We start from the raw sequence: 19,602 nt of genomic DNA, 5'->3' as shown, positions 1-19,602 counted from the left end.
AACAGCAGCAGCAACAACATCTTCTTCCAAGCTGACTGAAGGTATCAAGCCCACCCCATTCCTTCTCCACATGCTTACTTAGTTTCCATGTTGGTTGCAGAAGAAGGGCTTGTTCTTCTTCCATGGCCAATTCAGAAACAAAGTGAGCTGGCAGAGGAGAGAGAGTGCCACCTGTTGCTTATCTACATGCCCTGCTCACTTGCCAGCATGGAATTTCATTCACTCACTGGCAGTGACTTCCTGGTCACCTATGTCTATCAGTTGTTGCAGTGCTTTCAGGACCAGTGACACATGGTCCTATCAGCTGCCCTACTTACTTACTTACTAGCCCTAGTAGCTGCTGCATCCTGCACTAATTGCTCTCTGGTGCTGTTCAAGGGCTGCTCCACACACAGCACATTACAGTAGTCCAGATGGGAGGGCAGCAGTGCATGGACAACTGAGGCCAGGCCATCCTGAGCTAGGAACGGTCAAAGCTGGCAAATCAGCCTTAGCTGAACATAAGCGCTCTTAACCACAGAAGCCACTCCAGGGAGAAGTCAGAATCCAAAAGGCCTTCCAGACTACAAACCCTTCCAAAGGAGTGCAACCCCTCCCAGGACATGTCATACACCTATTTTCTTGGTATGGGAACCACCCATTCACAGCACTAATAGATTATCAGGTCTCAGCCTCAGTTGATTAGCCCCAATCCGGCCCTTCTCTGCCTCTAACCACTGGTCCAACACTCACCTCAGAGTATTTGTTGTGGGGGAAGAAGGGAAAGGAGATTGTTAGCCGCTTTGAGACTCCTTAGGGTAGTGATAAAGCGGGATATCAAATCCAAACTCTTCTTCTTCTTCACAGCTTTCCATGGCTTTCCATATGTTATTGGACCCCAGTCACATCAGCCCCAGTCAGCATTGCCAATGGGTGATGGGAGTTGTATTCCAGCAACATCTAAGGGCCACTGATTCCCCATGTAGCAACAAACGATGTTGGAAGGCAGGGAGAGTTTGGGGAGGAAGGGATCATGCAAGCCACTCATTTAGCTCTAAACGATAATTTTGTGTTATATCTGAACGAGCCTTTAGTGGGAAGAACATAGAAGGGCATTCTCTATAGCACCTATTTATTTAACATAGGCTTCATTTGAACTTTAAATTTTTATTAATTTTCCTAGACTTCTTAACCAGAAATAGCATGCATTCATAAAGGCATTGCTATGTATAGGGTTAACTTTCCAAAATTAATATTTAAATGGAAAAACACATTTGACATGTACACACATACCCAGTATTTATGAAGCTGGGAAATGCTGTGAATCTGGAATCAGAGATTTTCAGACAGACTGTTTTCTTATGGATTCTCTTGAAACAGATCTTCTTTTGTCCCAGATAATATATTTTGTAGTTTTCCTTTACTAGCTTGAAAATAATGTATAATAATTTTCTCATAATATAGATGTTAATAAAGATTTTCAATACTGGCATACAGTTCATGTTTTCTATTAAAAATGTTTTTAAAAATCAGCTTACAGTGGAAGGCTTCAGGAATATTGCTGACAGCTGCAGTGGTATCAAACACTTGATCATTAATGAAATGCCCACTCTATCAGACAGATGTATTCAGGTAAGAAACTGAAATGGTCATATATTTGTTCTGTAAACATATATTCTGTTAATTTCCAGACATGAAAAATATGGCATTTTACAGCAAAACTAAAGAAAACTATTCTAGAAGTTAGCTTAGCTCTATCTTGGTTTTGTTCCCCGTCAGATTAAAAAACAATAGAAGCCACAATGGCTTTTTACTGGTGAAGTAACAGTGTTCTTCTGTTGGGATGGCCCCACAACTGAGCAGTCCCACAAGTGGCATATTATATTGGGACTCTGCACCTACCACCTGGAAAAGAATGAAGCATCTGACGATCAGGGTCCTCTTCCCTCCACTAGAATGCTGTGTGCCATGTAGTGCAGGCCATACAGTCTAATTTTCCTGCTGAAAGAAAGGAAAATTCCCATTCCCCGTTCCCTTTTTTTGCCAGGCAGTAGATACCATGAGAGAGTTTACTCTTTGAAATCACTCTTCCGCCCCTGCTTCATTTGGCTGGGAAGAAGATGTAAAAAAGTGCTCCCCTTTACATAGGATGACTGCACTGCTTACTTCTTTTTTGGGAGCCATTCATGAAATGAACGGATGAAGCTCTCTACCTCCATTTTCACTTTACACAGGGGATTTCCGTGTTGTTACAGGCCCCCTCAATCCTAACCAAGCCATACACAGGATTGTGGGGGTCTTTGCCCTCAACCAGGGTCTGTGCTCCTTTGGAGCACTGAAGACACAATGGAGGCTGTCGTAGCTTTAAGAAATATGTTTTATTCACATATTTACACCTGAATTTAGATGGAGGGAGTCCAGATCTTACAGCATGGTCATCTCAAGAAGGGCTTATTCCCTGCACCAGTGCAGCACTGGAGTCCAAGGCATCTCTCCCAGCCTGCCTTCAGCCAGCCTGCCCAAGATGGACCTCTCTCTTTTCTCTCTCCCTTCTTCTCTCCAGTACACCTTGCTAAAGACACTCTTTTCCTGCCACCTGCCACACCAACCCATTCACTTTGGCAGTCTCTTTTTAGACTCCTCTTCTTAGATGGGCCATCAACCCCTTTTTTCATGATAGCAGCTTGGCTTATCCCTGGCTAGCTATGTGACGCTGCCTCAGCTTGTGATCCTAAACTGAATGCAACAGCCCTTGGTTTAGTTTTAATTAATCAAACTTTGCTTCATGAACTTATAAGTTTGATCAAATTCTAGCTTTTTACTGAATCTTTCCCCCATACTCATAACAATACAGTGGTGCCTCGCAAGACGAAAATAATCCATTCTGTGATTCTCTTCGTCTAGCGGTTTTTTCGTCTTGTGAAGCAAGCCCATTAGCGGATTAGCGCTATTAGCGCTATTAGTGGCTTATCTGCTGATCAGATCAACTGATAAGCGGCTTAGCGGCTTAGAAAAAGTGGGGGGAAAGGGGAAAAAACCAGCAGGAACTCGCAAGCCATTGTCGTCTTGCGAAGCAAGCCCATAGGAAATTCGTTTTGCAAAGCACCTCCAAAACGGAAAACTCTTTCGTCTAGCAAGTTTTCCATCTTGCGAGGCATTCGTCTTGCGGGGCACCACTGTATTATTTTACTTATTTTTATTTAGGAATGAATTTGGATAGCGATATTTGACATCTGAATGATATGAGATTATGGTATATTGTATGAGTCCAATCCCCCAGTAATCCATAACAGCTAATAACCTATTACTGTACTGTACGTATTTAATCAGAAGATGATTTCAGATGAATTTACCTACAATCCAATTTGAATCAGATTGTTAAGCGCTAAGTAATGCAATATATATATTAAAAAACTAATGGGTGTGTCATTTTTATCAAACATTTAACTTTATGCAGAGATATGTTTCGATTTTGCAGCAGTAGTCTAATAGTAGCTACTAAGAATAATATCAGAATTGATGTGCCATTTTTACTTCTTCAGTTATTAGTATTCAGTTGGATATGAGAGGATAGAAACTCCAGCATTTGTTATTATAAAATGTATATTTTCCACATAAAATACAATGCATTTGAAACCTGTGTATTTTCTCTTAAAGGCTTTAGCTGAAAAATGCCATCAGATTGTGTCTGTTGAATTTAATGAATCCCCACATGTTTCTGATGCAGCTTTTAAAGCACTTGCTAAATGTAAACTTGTCAAGATGAAAATACAAGGTTAGTGATGACATAGTATAATAGTTCCTGTACAATAGTTGTATGTGCTACCTTTTTACCATGGTGTTGGCTCTTTGACATAAATAGACGTGTGCATAAGTAGACATGCTTTTTGTGACTGAAAAAGCTATTGACTTCAGGCCAAATGTAACCTAATTGTTGTTTTGTGATTTCAATAGGGAGTAATCAGATTACTGACCTAACTTTCAAACTCATAAGCAAATCCTGGCCTCATATGAAACACATTTGTGTGTCTGACTGCCAGAAGATAACAGATTTGAGTCTCAAGATGATTGCACCGCTGCCTGATATTGTTGGACTGAAATTATCAGATTGTATAAGGTATTCCATTACATTCAAATGACTGTGTGGGTTATTCATTTTAACAAAATTGCAAATTAGCAAAAAAAATGTGTTAGCCTCCATGCACACAGAACAGAGAAAAGGTCTGTGCCCCACTGTAACACCACAATATGCTAGACCAGGGGTTGGCAAGGTTTACCTCGCCTGGCCAGTTCACCCCAGCCAGTGGCGTAGCATGGGGGGTGCAGGGGGGGCGGCCGCACCGGGCGCAACATCTGGGGGTTAGGGTTAGGGGGTGCAAATCCACGGGTTAGGGGGCGCAAATTACTTGCCTTGCCCTGGGTGCTGACAACCCACGCTACGCCACTGACCCCAGCGGAGATCCCTCCATGGGCTGGATTGCGCCCGTGATTTCCGGCGTCTGCGCAGACACAATTTCCGGCACCACAGAAGCGAGTCCCCGCTCCGCACTGCGCCGGTTTAGCGCAGCACGCGGGAACTCATCGAGCAGGTGGCTCAGTTCGGGGGCGGCTCGGGGGTCGGTTAAACAACCCCCGTGGGCCGCTTGTGGCCCATGGACCTTAGGTTGCCTACCCCTGTGCTAGACCAACCAGCACATTGTCTTTGTAGAACAGGACATCAACAGCTTCCTTCCCCAGATGTAGTGCAGCAACAGTGATAAAATGTAGACTGCCACAGAGGACATGGCAGAGACAACAAGACTGGGGGTGGTGTGGGCAAGTGTCTACCAGTTAAATGCATTACAGGACCACTCTAGTAAAAGCATCATAAAGCTACCCATTTGAGTGAGACAACAAGAACCACTTATTTTTGTGTAGTCCTACTGAAGTTAGTGGACTACTGTTCAGTAAATTATTTCAATTTAGTGGGCGACATTCCATACATGGGATGCGGGTGGCGCTGTGGGTTAAACCACAGAGCCTAGGACTTGCTGATCAGAAGGTCAGCGGTTCGAATCCCCGCGACGGGGTGAGCTCCCGTTGCTCAGTCCCTGCTCCTGCCAACCTAGCAGTTTGAAAGGACGTCAAAGTGCAATTTGATAAATAGGTACCACTCTGGTGGGAAGGTAAATGGCATTTCCATGCGCTGCTCTGGTTCGCCAGAAGCAGCTTAGTCATGCTGGCCACATGACCCGGAAGCTGTACGCCAGTTCCCTCGGCCAATAAAGCGAGATGAGCGCCACAACCCCAGAGTTGGCCACGACTGGACCTAATGGTCAGGGGTCCCTTTACCTTTACCTTATTCCATACATACCATCCTTGTGTTTGCAATAGAAATCTACTTGTGCAGTGGGATTTTGGGATTCTCTTCTCTCTTTCAGTCTCCTGTGTGCTTCTGACCATATGGAGTGGAGGGACTGCGGGAGGCAGTGGGGAGGAAATGGAAGTCCTGTTGAATGAACGGATTACTGCTCGCACTATCTTGACTCTCACCCACAGTGAGAGTCATAGGTGTCAACTCCCCGGAGCCTGGGTGCCTGAGCACCCACAACTTTCGGTGCCAGGGCCATGCATGCTGCATGGTACGCATGGCCCCAGGCACCCATGGTCATGGAGCCAAGTTGGCACTCCTGGTGAGAGTCAAGTTTTGGAAGTAAGTCCAATTCATTTTAATAATAGATAGGTAGCCGTGTTGGTCTGCCATAGTCAAAATAAAAAAATTCCTTCCAGTAGCACCGTAAAGACCAACTAAGTTAGTTCTTGGTATGAGCTTTCGTGTGCATGCTCATACCAAGCTCATACTGTGCATCTGAAGAAGTGTGCATGCACACGAAAGCTCATACCAAGAACTAACTTAGTTGGTCTTTAAGGTGCTACTGGAAGGAATTTTTTTATTTTAATAAGACTTCCTTCTCAGAGAGCATGGTTCATTCAGGCCGGTGCCATTTAGCTACCAGATGGAAGCAGGTTTCCAACAATCTCATTGTTTAGCTTGTAGTTCTGGAAAAAACTAGCATTGTAGCACCCACTTTTGTAATGGATGCAAAGACAAATATTGACTGCTGTATAGTTATAGATGATCTTGCATTCAGATGCTAGTTTTTAGGACACGATTAGAATTGTGACATATATCAGATAACTTATTTTCTATTTGTTTTAGAGTCAGTGATGGAGGACTAAAAGCATTTACTGATGGTGCTTCAGGCTCAACTATACGAGAACTCAGCTTGGCCAATTGTTCCTATATCACTGACAGTGCTATCACAAAAATAGCCAACAGGTACCATAATGCCATATATATTATTTGTTTGGTGAAACATAACAGATACGTTTCAGGAATGTTGCTTCAAAATTCTTGTTAAAATCAATCTTGTTTCTGATATCTAGCTTAGGAAAAGATGTTGTGCATAGTACATAAAGCAAAGTGAGTTGTTGTGACTAAGCCCTGTTGAAATCAATGGAATTCACAGCTCAGTTGTAATGTTTTAGGAGTCATTTCAATGGAGCTTCTTAAGAACTGTGCATAGAATTTAGTTTGGAATCCAATAATCACCTGTGAATAAGCCCCATTGAACTCAGCGAATCTTACTTCTGAATAGACAAGCACAGGACTATAAATAATTTAACCGTGAATCACATACCCATTAATGTCTCAGCTATTTTTTTCCTGTTTGGTCACTTTTTGTAAAACTGACAACTTAAAAATGATTCATAGATATTCTACAAGTGTTTAGAAAATTATTTTTCTTCCCTAATACCTGTAGATAATTTTATTTATTGCTGGTTTTTATATGGCTGTGTGTGTGTGTGTACCTATATTTATGCATAATTTGTTTTTCGTTATAATTATCAGATAATCAAAACACAGCAGTTTTGTTTTGGGGATCCAAAAAGCCATATAGGTTCTATGTATCAAATAGGCTTTGGGCTTATGTTCTTTGAGTATACATGGCAAACTACTTTTGAAACTCTGAGAACGTCTCAAAACAGTTGAAAGGGCAGGTGGGGTGGGAGTGGGGTTGTTACTCAAAGGGAAAAATTCTACTGGGTATATGCAAGTCCCAGGCACACCTGAAGTTGCTTCTTTACAATCAGTGTCTGTGTTCTAGTACCTAATAATAATGACAATTTCCATTTATTGAAAAAGGATCTACTTACTGGTCTCCTTTGGCTAATTTGTTCATGCAAATGTTCCATATTTTATTCTGAAGCTAAGATGCCTGACATGAACAAAACTGTCAAAAGAGGAAATGAGAAAAGCTTGAAAAAACATTTTACATGTTTTTAAAATACTGAACAGGAATAGTGAGGCAGGCTACTATACAGCCTAACACTGAAGTGCCCAATAACTAATTTAAAACAATATTTATAGGATAGTCTTAGTTGGTATCTTAGGGTATCCTGTTTTGTGAGCAGGCAAATGAACATTTTTATTGTAATTTTGGAAGTGTCCTATGAAAACCTAAGCCAAAAGTTGCACAGGTATGGCATAATAAGAAAAGAAATAACAAGATCTATTGTTTTTTAAGGTGCCACAATCTGATTTATCTGAATCTGCGTTATTGCCAATCTGTGACTGATGCTGGAATTGATGCTTTAACACAGATCTCCTCACTTGCATATCTTAATATTTCTGGAATTAATGTCACAGACCAGGTAAAAATGAAAACACAAAGGCATGGCAATGTGTTCCTGTATGCTCTTCTTAGTATTGCTGTGCCAGCACTTTCTGTGAGTCACAGTGATATTTTCTGTATTATTCTCAATTTCTTTTCTTAATTCTTAACATCCTCTTTGCCTTTTGGTCACTGTAGCACATTGGAAGGAACAAGAAATAGAACAGCATTCAAAAACAAGGGATTACAGCAAGATATGAGCTAAATAGGATAAACTGTGAAGTTTGTGGGCTGGGTCATTGAAACATGAGATAACTGGAAAAATTGTTTTTTATTAATCTAATAATGTTCATGCTAAGGTTCTTCAGTTAACACAACCGATCTTTCTTACATGTTCACTGTTGACTTATAAAGGTTTGAGACCAAGTATTCACAGCAGTAGCAAAACAGAGTCTCTTTGGAGTGCAAGGCGTGGAAGATCGTGGAACTAAGACTAGTTCATGACTTACAGTATTGAAATACTGATATCTGTTACCCCAGAGGCTTAATACAGCCATTTTAAAGCTTACAAGTGTTCAAGAAACTATTGAAAGTACAGATAGCAGCATATGATGACAAAGAAGTACAGTTACTGGCTAAACTAGATGTGATGTTATTTGTATGAATGCAACAATGTGAACATATTTTAAAATATAGATTACAGTCATGAGGTGTCCTGAGTAGCATTGGGACTGTAGGAGGAAGGTGTATAGAAGGGGTAAGTCCAGGGGCGTAGCTAGATGCTCTGACACCCTTTTGTGAAATGGCTACTTTGTCCATAAGCATGATGCCCCATACTTGCAAAATCCAGGCTTCAAAAAGATTTGCATTTAAAGTCGTCCGCCCGCCCCCTTTTGCAATCACAGATTTAGTTGCAGTTAATAAATGGAGGGTGTGATTCATTCTAGTGTTATGTGCAAACCAGCACTTGTGATTGATCTCTTCCCAGACAAACCTTGAGCAGTGAGCCAAGAACAAATCTGTTCAATCATAGTAAGCCACAAACCATGCCTTATTGTGATGTATGAACCAGCTCAATGAAGCACTTTATCTGTCTGTCTATCTCTATCTATCTATCTATCTATCTATCTATCTATCTATCTATCATCTTCTGTGTTTTTAGAACAAGTCTGTTTTACTTTTAAAATGTAAATTCAGCCATTTTTGTTAGTTTTCTCTTTCCATTGTGGAAGATGGAAAGCTGCATTGCATTTAGGGTGTCTTTTTATACCTGTCGTGCAAAGGTCATGTAAGCTCTATTCTAACATTCTTGTGTCTTAAGTTTTTCATTAAAATGGATGTAAGGATGTTTGATCTTTCTAGTGGCAAGCATGCTTCAGTTCAGAAAGATATCATCCTGAGGGCTCTGGGAGCATAAACATCTAAAAATAAGTTTTGGGAAAAAATACATCCTACATACTAATAACTTTCTAGCATGCTTTGTTGGCTTAAACAAGAAGCAATGTTTATAATTTGAATAATATGCAACATATGAGATACTAAAGATAAGAAATATTCTTGCTATGTGGAAATTAATATTTTGCCGTGACCCTTTTTCTTGAAAAAATAACTGTACTACATTTATTCAGTGTTTACTGCACTTTTATTTTGGCTTATAATCAAAGACACAGTGAAATACAAGAACTGATACATTACTAAAAGCAAAGAGCTCAGAGTGGATGTAATTGCTACAGTGGAGGTTGTATATTTTAACACAATCATATCGCAATATTGTTTGGCTTTGGAAAAATTAATTATCCAGCCGTATTCAAAATCTACCCTTCCCTAATCATTTTCAACTGGCTAGTCTTCCAACACTGCTGACCTTTTTCTCTTATGTCTTTTAAAAAATTCTTAACAATATACAGTATTTAGGAACACACTTGTCAAGATGGCCCTGCCAAAGATCCCAAGGATTCTCAGAATCTCTTATCTTCAGAGGCATTCTGATAGGACCCTTGCTTGTAAAGTTTGGTTGCCCTATTTCATCACAGGATTTTTTTTATATTTATATTATACATTCTCCAGGACAGTAGGACATCCCCAAATGGAATATTAAGTTCCTCCCATTTCGCAAGGCAGGAAAATGTCACCACTCTAATGGAATCTGTTTGCCCCCTCCATTGGAGTGACAGTTCATTTTTCCTGCCTAGTTTGACATAGTATTACATTAGCCCAGCTCTCGCGGTCTGCATTCTAGCCAATAATTTCATTAATTTCCCTCTATCATATTTTCAATTACCTTTGTGCACTGTGTGACTGCTGAAGTGATTGCCTGAGAGTGTCATTTTAGTTATTTACTTCAATCTAATTATTTGGAGTGTGTGTTAAACTATACATTTTCTTCCTGACCGTGGCTTTAATTTCCTTTCTGAGTTGAGATAAATCATAGCGGTCAGTATTTTTAACCTGAGTGCCCTATCTTTAGGCATCTAAACTTGTACTGATGCATCAAAACATAGGGATTGACGTCCAGATGTACTGAACACGTAAGCTTTCCTTTGATCTTATATCCTGTGAAAAACTGAGCTGCTTATTTTAATAAAGCACAACATCTGAATCAAATTTGGAGACTCATTGTTGCCCAAGGCAATAAAGATATGTAATACAAATAAGGGGACTCACATAGCCTTGTAGGACATATTTTGGAGAAGAAAAGCCTAAGGAGGAAACCCTACACAAATTCGGAGTAGAGTCCCTAAGATGCTTGTATGGGTCCTTGGACCCCTTCTTCTGGCAACTCTTGCAGCCAAGCTGGTGCCAAATGTATTACTCTGCTTTCCTTTGGACCACATCAACGAGGCAGGGTGTGTCTTGTCACCTGGGCATCCCAGAACCTCCATATACACTGCCCAGGCTTGCACCCCAGAGTGCTGCTAATATAGCAGTTTGACTTCAGCCCTGGAGGCACACTGTTAGGATATTTCCGTTCCACCTTAAAAGGGAGCAGGATGTTTGTGTCACAGCCTGCGTATTTCCTGTTCACAGGATGTTTATGTTTGCTATTGCTTTCGTTTTCTCTCTCTGTCCGAGACACTGGCGCAGGCAGTCATGTCTTTCTTTGTTCTGATCAACGCTGAATAAAGCTTGTAAATAATGCTCTCCTGAGTGCAACTTCTGGCTGTCAATTATCTGCTGATAAGAGTGTGCACGAGCTCTGGAATGTGGCAAGTTATTTCCTAGAAACTCATGTCGCTAATCGATGATACTGCGTGCCTACGGGAGATCGATGGACGTCCGGCAGACGGCTTGGGGCCATGATGGACTTTATCTCCCTGGCAGTATCCCAACACTGGATAACCTCCATAAACACTGCCCAGGCTTGCACCCCAGGGTGCTGCTAATATAGCAGTTTGACTTCAGCCCCGGAGGCGCACTCCATTGTCTCTCAAGACAAATGGATGCCAACAACAGGTGTGAATTGTGAGACTTGTCTTTCTTCCAGATCTGCTTCCTCTCCACATGCCAGTCATTTCATTCATGTTTTCTAATTTAAAAGGCAAGACCAAGCTTGTTCTTTTGGCTAAAGAACAAATACCATATTGGCTTTTAAATCACCTGAAGACTGGCTATTGAAAAGCACATAAAACACAGTAGAGCCTTAAGCAAAGTGTAATGCTTGAGGAGGAGTAATATTCAGTACCGTAAGTGTTAGAAGCATGTCCCTAATGTCATTTGTGGCATGCTGGAGGGTATGCTTATCTCAGACATACAGTAAACCTAACTGTAAGGGTGGCTGAGTTTTTATCAATGGTATCTCTTAGAGTGGTGAATGGCACTATTTAGCAGGAAGAAACTCAAATGAAAATCCTCGCTATTACATATATTTACATGGCTGTTTATTTGTATATATTTTAAAATTTTATATATGGATGTTTTATGATGGCCTATATTTGTAATGCCTAGTAAAGGTTTGGCAAAGTGGAAGTAAACAGTAAACCAGTACAGATTTGGCATTGGCCTTTTTGGTGGAGAATGCATAAATTCTTTTACTCTCTCTACACTCCCAAATGGTGAAAACTGCCATAACTGAAAGTCCAAGGATTCCTTTGACATAAGGCTATTTGCCCTGTATCCCAAATGATTTAGTCAAGGTTTAATAGTTATGTATTCTACAGAAGTTGGTAGTAAGTAGGGAGTCCTTATCCAGTGTGTTTGTGTGTGTGTGTGTTTATGGATTAAATTATGAAAACAGGCTGTTTCCTTCTGCTTTTTCATTCATACTTTGTTTCCTTCAAACATGAAAAGCTGTCAAAAGACCTTTTATTATGCAGTAAAATTTTACACATATACCATGAACATGTCCTACTTTTCCCACGTAATAATGTCATTAGCATGCACTACATTTTGTTCTTTCAGCTAACCAATTCATGAGCTTTTTCACAACACGTTTTTCTCTCTTGGTTGGATTCAAGGAATTAGTACAAAAGCAATACGCTTGCTTATTTACAGATGTGAGTGGGTGTTTACAGATATACTTGGAATTCACAATTTAACTCGCTGATAATGCAGTAGCTTCCTCTCTGTTGAAGATAAGTGTCACAGAAATTGTAGCAGGAGTTCAGAGACATAGGCGTCCCTTGAAAAACCCACTTCTTCCCTTTACAAACTAGCGCCTTTCCCTTCTATGAGAAGTGAGGCTACAGGGAACCAGGCAGAGGGCCTTCTCGGTAGTGGTGCCCGCCCTGTGGAACGCCCTCCCATCAGATGTCAAAGAGATAAACAACTACCTGACATTCAGAAGACATCGTAAGGCAGCCCTGTTCAGGGAAGTTTTTAATATGTAACGCTGTATTGTTTTTAACACTTGATTGGAAGCCGCCCAGAGTGGCTGGGGAAACTCAGCCAGATGGGCGGGGTATAAATAATAAATTATTATTATTATTAGTAGTAGTAGTAGTAGTAGTAGTATTATACAGCAACCTCTTCCTTGCAATAGTGAACGCCTTGCAGAGCCATGCAGAGACCTAATTCAGTGCCTCCCATCAGGCCCACGCCAGGCAGATTAATGGGTTCTGCTGCAAATTGAGGGCATGCACCATACACGTGTCTTACACACACACTGCCTGGAAAGGATAACTTCATAACTATGTTTTGTGAATGGAAAACCGTGTTTTATGAATGAAACTCATGTCAAATGATACAGTGAACCAGAAGGTGGGCAGGAGAGTAGTGTTTTGCTCATATTTCACCCCAGCAGCCACCTCCGAAGTCAGTAGCCAGGAAAGTTGGAAACTACTCAACGGGCTATGAATGTGTCAGGGGGTTGCTTGTCAGTAGAAGACAGGAACTGCCAAGCAGCGGAATTGGAGCAAGACCAAGAAGAATATATCTGGGAGGGAGAAGGAGATGGGTAGTTAAAATGGCTGGAGAGGTAAATAAAATGTGTCTGAATATGAATGGCGGTTTGAGGCAGGCAATTCACAAAGTATCATGCTAGACAAGTTTGGGAACTATGTAATCATGCAGAGAGGCGTAGCAAGGTCAGGTGGGACCTGGTGCAGAATTTTTTTTGTCAACCCCCCCAATTTGAAATTATTAAAAGAATGAAAAATAAGATACTTGCAGTTGCAAGTGTTATTTTCTGGTTTATTTGCTTAACATTGTGAGCATAAGCACTTAAAACCCCTGCAGACTCTGTGGCTTCAATAACAGCCAGAAACAAATTTCTTCTAACCCACCGCCCCATTGCTCTGTTCACTGGCCTGATGGTAGAACTTGAACCTTGCACTCTCTTTTGCAATAGGTAGGCCTAATAATGGAATTGCCCTAATAAGGATGTGTGTTTTCCTTATGCTTTGGTGCAGCTCCCTTTACTTTTACAATGCCTTTTAAAACAGGTGGCTAATCTGTGTCCCTCCAGGTGTTGCTGGACTACAACTCCCATCATTCCTATTGGCCATACTAGCTGGGACCAGTGGGGGATGTAGTCCAGCAACATCTGGAGGGACACAGACTAGCCCCCCAGCCCCCTGTTTTAAAGCTGACCGTGTAATGCACACTATCAGAAGCACAAATCCCTTTCAAGGGGCCATTTTCTCTCCTCCTCCTTGTGTTTTTTCTTAGTATCTGCCCTGAACAACTCTGCAACTCAAACGCTTGCTCATTCTTTTGAGACATTTGAGTTAGTCCTAATAAAGTATTGTTCAACTTCAACTATTGGGCTGTTGTTGTTGTTGTTGTTGTTGTTGTTGTTGTTGTTTTAATCAAACGGACCATTTCAAAAAGAAACTGATATTCTTAGGCTGCAGTTCTACACCTGCTTTCCTGGGATGAATTCCCATGGAACTCAGTGCAACTTACTTCTAAGTAGACATGCAAAGGAGGGCACAGTTGTTTAAGCACCGTCTCAGCAGCTCACTGAACAACGAGAAACAATTTTCATGCTAACGTGAATATATTCTTATATTAATTCTCTCCTGAAATGGTGATGTATGGATCTTAACTTGTGTTTCTTTGGGGTGTTAGGAGGCACTGATGTATCTCTTGGCTGAATCAAACTGAGAACACATCATCCAGCTTCTGTGTTTGAAAGACATGTTTGTTTATTATTTTTGTTATTAGTTGCTGAATACCTGGCACACACGGATCGCAATAATCAAATGGACATAGAAAAGCGGGGGGGGGGGGGGGACGACATCTTGGTAGAGAAGAGTTTGGATTTGATACCCCGCCTTTCACTCCCCTTCAGGAGTCTCAAAGCGGCTAACATTCTCCTTTCCCTTCCTCCCCCACAACAAACACTCTGTGAGGTGAGTGGGGCTGAGAGACTTCAGAGAAGTGTGACTGGCCCAAGGTCACCCAGCAGCTGCATGTGGAGGAGCGGAGACGTGAACCCGGTTTCCCAGATTACGTGACTACCGCTCTTAACCACTACACCACACTGGCTCTCTATTTTTTGTAAATATCCCTGCTACGTAAGAATAGCTTTGCCTGATCAAACCAAAGGGTCCTGTTCTTCCCCTCTTGTCCACCTCCACCTAAGGCAGGGAAAGTGGCGGAGTTAGCTGCATGGGTGCCCGGAGCCCATGCCGTGCACTTGGGGGGGGGGTGGAGCTGTGCAGGGGGGTAAAACGATCCGCTGCTGTGGCGGGGTGATCCGCTGCACGTGAAGGTGATGCGATCTGCCGTGAACGGGGACAGCTCGGTGAGCACCCCGCGGTGTGCCCCCCCTTCCTACGCTCCTGACCACACATGATCCGGTTTTGCTGAACAACAACTCCTATGGTGTTTTGTGATGTTTTCTAATAATAATAATAATAATAATAATAATAATAATAATAATAATAATAATTTATTACTTATACCCCACCCATCTGGCTGAGTTTCCCCAGCCACTCTGGGCGGCTCCCAATCAAATGTTAAAAACAGTACAGCATTAAATATTAAAAACTTCCCTAAACAGTGCTGCCTTCAGGTGTCTTTTAAAGAGAAGATAGCTGCTTATTTCCTTCACATCTGAAGGGAGGGTGTTCCACAGGGTTGGCGCCACTACCGAGAAGGCCCTCTGTCTGGTTCCCTGTAACTTGGCTTCTTACATTGAAGGAACCGCCAGAAGGCCCTCTGCGTTGGATCTCAGTGTCCGGGCTGAACGATGGGGGTGGAGACGCTCCTTCAGGTATACAGGACCGAGGCATTTTGTTTCAACTGGGGCAGTTATAGCAGACTAGGATTATGCACATTGTAGAGGGAAGGACATACTAACAAGTGTGTGCACAAACCCATAGCATGTTCCTAAGTTTCCAGCTATGTTTTGTTTTGTTTTGGTAAAAGAATGCATGCTTTAAAAGGTAATGGGGGGGACGGGACCTACAGCACTGAATAACAGCAAAGCAAAATAAATACATTATGTAGTACAACAGGTTTTTTTACATATGTGTGCCAATAAACTAATATTTGTCTAAAATATTTTTAGGCTTTGGATGCTCTTGGCAAACTCTGGAAAATTAAGGAGATTATTATATCAGAATGCAGGCTGTTAACTGATGCAGGAATTAAGGTAAAATAAGATCCTATGTTATGTATGTTACAAGCATCAGTACATGTATGTCACTCTTGAACACATCTGATTTACAATGAAATAGTAAATATGCTGAGGTTTTTTCTTAAAATTGTTGAAACATGTTGCCGTTAGGAAAATGTGCTCAAGCCATGGCTGTTTTCCTTTACATGCCAGCACGGGCTGTTTAATTGTCCTTTCAGCTCCAGACCATTATGACCTTTTTATTTTACAACAGTTTTTATATTGCACATTATTGTGTGCTACTTTTATTATTTTCATAGCTTTTAGCTTATGATATATTGTGTATTTACATTTTCATTGTTTTATTCTTTTTGTAAACTGCCCTGGAAATATAATTGAAGGGCTGTAAAACCACTTTACATAAATAAATAGTGGCTTGCGTCGAGTGTTCCAGGAAATTTAAGGATGAGTTGAGATTTGAATTGGCGGTTTCAGTTTCTTAGCTCATATTGTTAACCACTGCGCTGCTCCCTCTCTGAACTCCTGAGCAAATGTGGGCAAGTGAAGCTACAGTGACTGAGAGTTTTGGAATGTGGAAAGAGATAATATTCACCCCAGGAAGGGAGATTTAACTAGAACATTTTAAGAAGTGAAAAATGTCTCTGCACAGCAACCAATGGCAGTTTTGCCTTTACTTTTTAGCAGGGCTTATTTAAAACAGGATGTGTTTTTGGCAGTGGCTGCTATGCAGCCCTCATGGGATTCTGATAAGATGGCTGAGACAGAAAACAGATTGTGGATAGAAAATTGCAGCTTTGCAATAAAAATGGTGTCCCATCCTTTGTGTCTGGTGTATGCTAAAAAGAGAGAGAAAGGACTGAGGACAGATTCCTGGGGGGAACTCAGCAGAAGGAAGCTGAAACGACCATCACAAAGGAAGTGACTATTTCAAGAACAGGAGGAAATCTTAAACACCTATAATGTTAGTAGTTGAGGAGAAAGACCTGTGCAAGCATAGAAAGACTCTTTGGTGAATTAATCTAGCAAAATATTAACCCTGCATTAGCAATAACATGGTTTCACTACAAACTTATACAGTTGTTATATTTTTTAATCTATATTCCGAAAAATGCCCAAAAATCTTGCACAGAAATCACAGTGATCATCACATTTTATCAAGTAACGACTATGAAAAGAATGACTATGCGATCCTATGAATTAGTACCTTTCTGTCATAAAATTCGAGCATCCATCAATCTATTGTTGTATATATGTATCATTCATTATCTACAGCCACACAGAGTTGGTTTGAATTTTGCTGCTCTGTATGCATGTGATAATGCACAATCACACATTTGACAGAATAATATATTCTTTGGAGAATAGTTTCCAGTGTGCCTCCATGTTCCTAGTTTATTGTAATGTAAAGAGCAACTGTGTTAAAAGTACAGATATCCTGTCTAATTTATGGAAAGCCATTATGTAGTCATCTGGGCTTTCATACAGACATCAGGAAAAGCATTTAGAGAAAGCTGTGTGGAACTGAAACTTTATTTAAATGGGATTAACAATTTCTCTTCCACAAAGTCAATTCCTTAAAGCTAATCAAAATTTCCAAGGAACATGTCTTTTTTGCTTGCTACAGTGACTTTAATCACTTCTTTATAAGTGAAGTGATCTTCATATAGGATGCAACTTGGATCCATCTGCTAGGGGCCATGTGAGCCAATACGATGATTTTAAAATTTTGAGGGGAACACACCAACACCATGTGCTGCGTTTCTCTTTCTCAATTCCTTCTCAAAGAGATAAGTCCTCGCTCCAAGAATATCCTGATATTTATAAACAAACCAAATCTTCTTTAGAAAATTACTACCTCCCAAGACCAATAATCATCATTATTTTTCCCATGGATTGTATTTTTGTGTGTGTAATTTTAATTCTTTCTTCTTGTACATTATTGGAGGATACGTTCCGCTTAAATAAACAAGAATTAAAAAAACCCCTATTTTTGTATGCCTCCCTAATTGAGCAAATAGAAACTTGAAGGAGCTGGTTTACATGGGGGACACAGTGGCTAAGATAAGATTAACACTTCTCTTCCAGAGTAGTTGTCCCAACTCAATTCAGGGATGCTTTAAAAAGAAGGGAAATCTGGTCATCTAGTTTGGACCTATATTTCCAGGCTGAATTAGCTCCTACATTGTGAGATGGGCTTTGAAGCATTGTCTAGAGTATATTCTAAAAATAACCAGCTTACTAAATAAGAGTGTTATTTGAAAAAAGTATACAACAGCTGTTTTCTATCACTTTTATGTGTTAAGATTGCCAGATTATGTTTGGTTCACCAGTGTTGCCAAGGCAGTTTCGCTGAATTATTTTCCCTCTACAAACTGATCAGCTATAAAAATACAAGTTTGAGACAATGTGATTAATTAGCACAAGTACTTTTTGAAAGCAGGAAGAACTACGGATATGATCTTTTGAGGTTTAAAACTGTTCATCATTAATTTAGTAAGTTTAAGAGTCTCAAATGAGCACCTTTTTCTCAAGCAGTGAGACATTCCAGGGGTCTAAGTGCTTCATAGCGTTTGGTTTCCTTTGGAAGAAAGGATCTCTGGAAACTTATGTCAGTTTGCAATATTGAAATTTATTTACTAATATACACATACTGGGTGGTCCAGATAAAAATACAGTTGTGAAGACTGCACATTTTCTATCTGCAGTATCTGATGAGAGGAGTAATTTCTTGAGAGAGAATGTTGTGTCTTATCAGGGAGATTTAGAAATTTAAGTTTGTTTTATATATATTTTTCATTTAGGTTTTACAAAATTTTATTCAGATTTGCACACATCCATTTCATTTTATACTTGGTCAGTCCACTAAGTTCTTTCTCTGGTCAGTCACCACCAAGTTCAGACCCTGTTATCATATATATTTTTGTCCTTGTGTGCATCACCTAACACTTGTTTACACTGAATCACATTTTATGTCCTTTCACCAAGCTTGAAGCAATTCTTTCTTTCCTTGCAGTCCCTCTTTGTTCTTACCACTATGAAAAATTAATAAATCAAATCCAAGAGCAGTCTGGAGGCTTGAAAGAGCACAGAAGCATGTTGAGATCATTCAAATGAGCTTTTCTTGACTGCAACCAGTAGATAACGTAACTCGTTAGGGGAGGGAAGCAGCTCAGTTCCACAGCTCATACTTTGCAAGCAGAATGTCCCAGGTGTGATTAGGAAAAAACTCATATCTGAAACCCTGGAGAGCCAATGTCCATCTGTGCCAATGATGTCTGGGCTAGATGGGCCTATGCAGGGCTTTTTTAGGGGGGACTCACAGGAACTCAGTTCCAGCACCTCTCAGGTGGGTTCTGGCAGTTTCAGCACCTCTCTGGTAGGCTCCATTGCCATTCTAAGAGAAGAGGGAGGTGTTCATGGTGAGTTCCAGCACCTTTTTTTCTAGAAAAATAGCACTGGGCCTATGGTCTAGCTCCGTATAAGGCAGCTTCCTATGTTCCTTTAATATTTTTTCCAGCCATTTAATGAGAGAAAAAGTGCGTCAAGTGTTTGGAGAAGATTAGCAGATTATCTTCAACATGAGTGCATTGTGAAACCTTAAATCTAAGTGCTCTAGGTAAATTTGAGAATGATTGATTGATTGATTTGTGACTTCTGTTCCAGAGATTCTGCCTTGATTTAAGACGCCTAGACCACGTTGATTTATCTTATAACCAGCAGTTAACAAATAATTCATTAAAAAATTTGGCATTCAACTGCCACAGAATTACAATTCTAAGTGTGACTGGTTGTCCCAAGGTATGTATGAAAAGAAAGACAACTTGTATTAGAAACTCTGTTACTGAACATATAGACATTGTTCTGTTAAAATCATTGTCAGTGTTGCTAGTATTAGTGCTAAAGGCTTTGGTGGCAATGCCTTAAATATACCTTAACTATTTTATG

The 19,602-nt window shown here is 40.6% G+C and overlaps 1 protein-coding gene across 2 annotated transcripts in view; it reads left to right on the top strand.

The window, feature by feature from the left end:
* FBXL13 (F-box and leucine rich repeat protein 13) overlaps window positions 1–19,602 on the top strand; it is a 64,663-nt gene that overhangs the window by 41,483 nt on the left and 3,578 nt on the right. The window contains exons 13-19 of one of the 2 annotated variants that reach the window (XM_082239589.1): window positions 1,513–1,611; window positions 3,637–3,754; window positions 3,934–4,096; window positions 6,179–6,298; window positions 7,548–7,674; window positions 15,589–15,672; window positions 19,321–19,455. In XM_082239589.1, coding sequence (XP_082095715.1) covers window positions 1,513–1,611; window positions 3,637–3,754; window positions 3,934–4,096; window positions 6,179–6,298; window positions 7,548–7,674; window positions 15,589–15,672; window positions 19,321–19,455 — 846 coding nt within the window. The remainder of the gene's footprint in view (window positions 1–1,512; window positions 1,612–3,636; window positions 3,755–3,933; window positions 4,097–6,178; window positions 6,299–7,547; window positions 7,675–15,588; window positions 15,673–19,320; window positions 19,456–19,602) is intronic. The other variant, XM_082239590.1, reaches the window with a different exon arrangement.

The sequence above is a fragment of the Podarcis vaucheri genome (assembly GCF_965113315.1).
Source record: "Podarcis vaucheri genome assembly, chromosome: 10".
In the NCBI taxonomy this organism is placed as follows: Eukaryota; Metazoa; Chordata; class Lepidosauria; order Squamata; family Lacertidae; genus Podarcis; species Podarcis vaucheri.
Note: the sequence above shows the minus strand (reverse complement) of the source record. Positions and strands in the feature narration are given on the sequence as shown.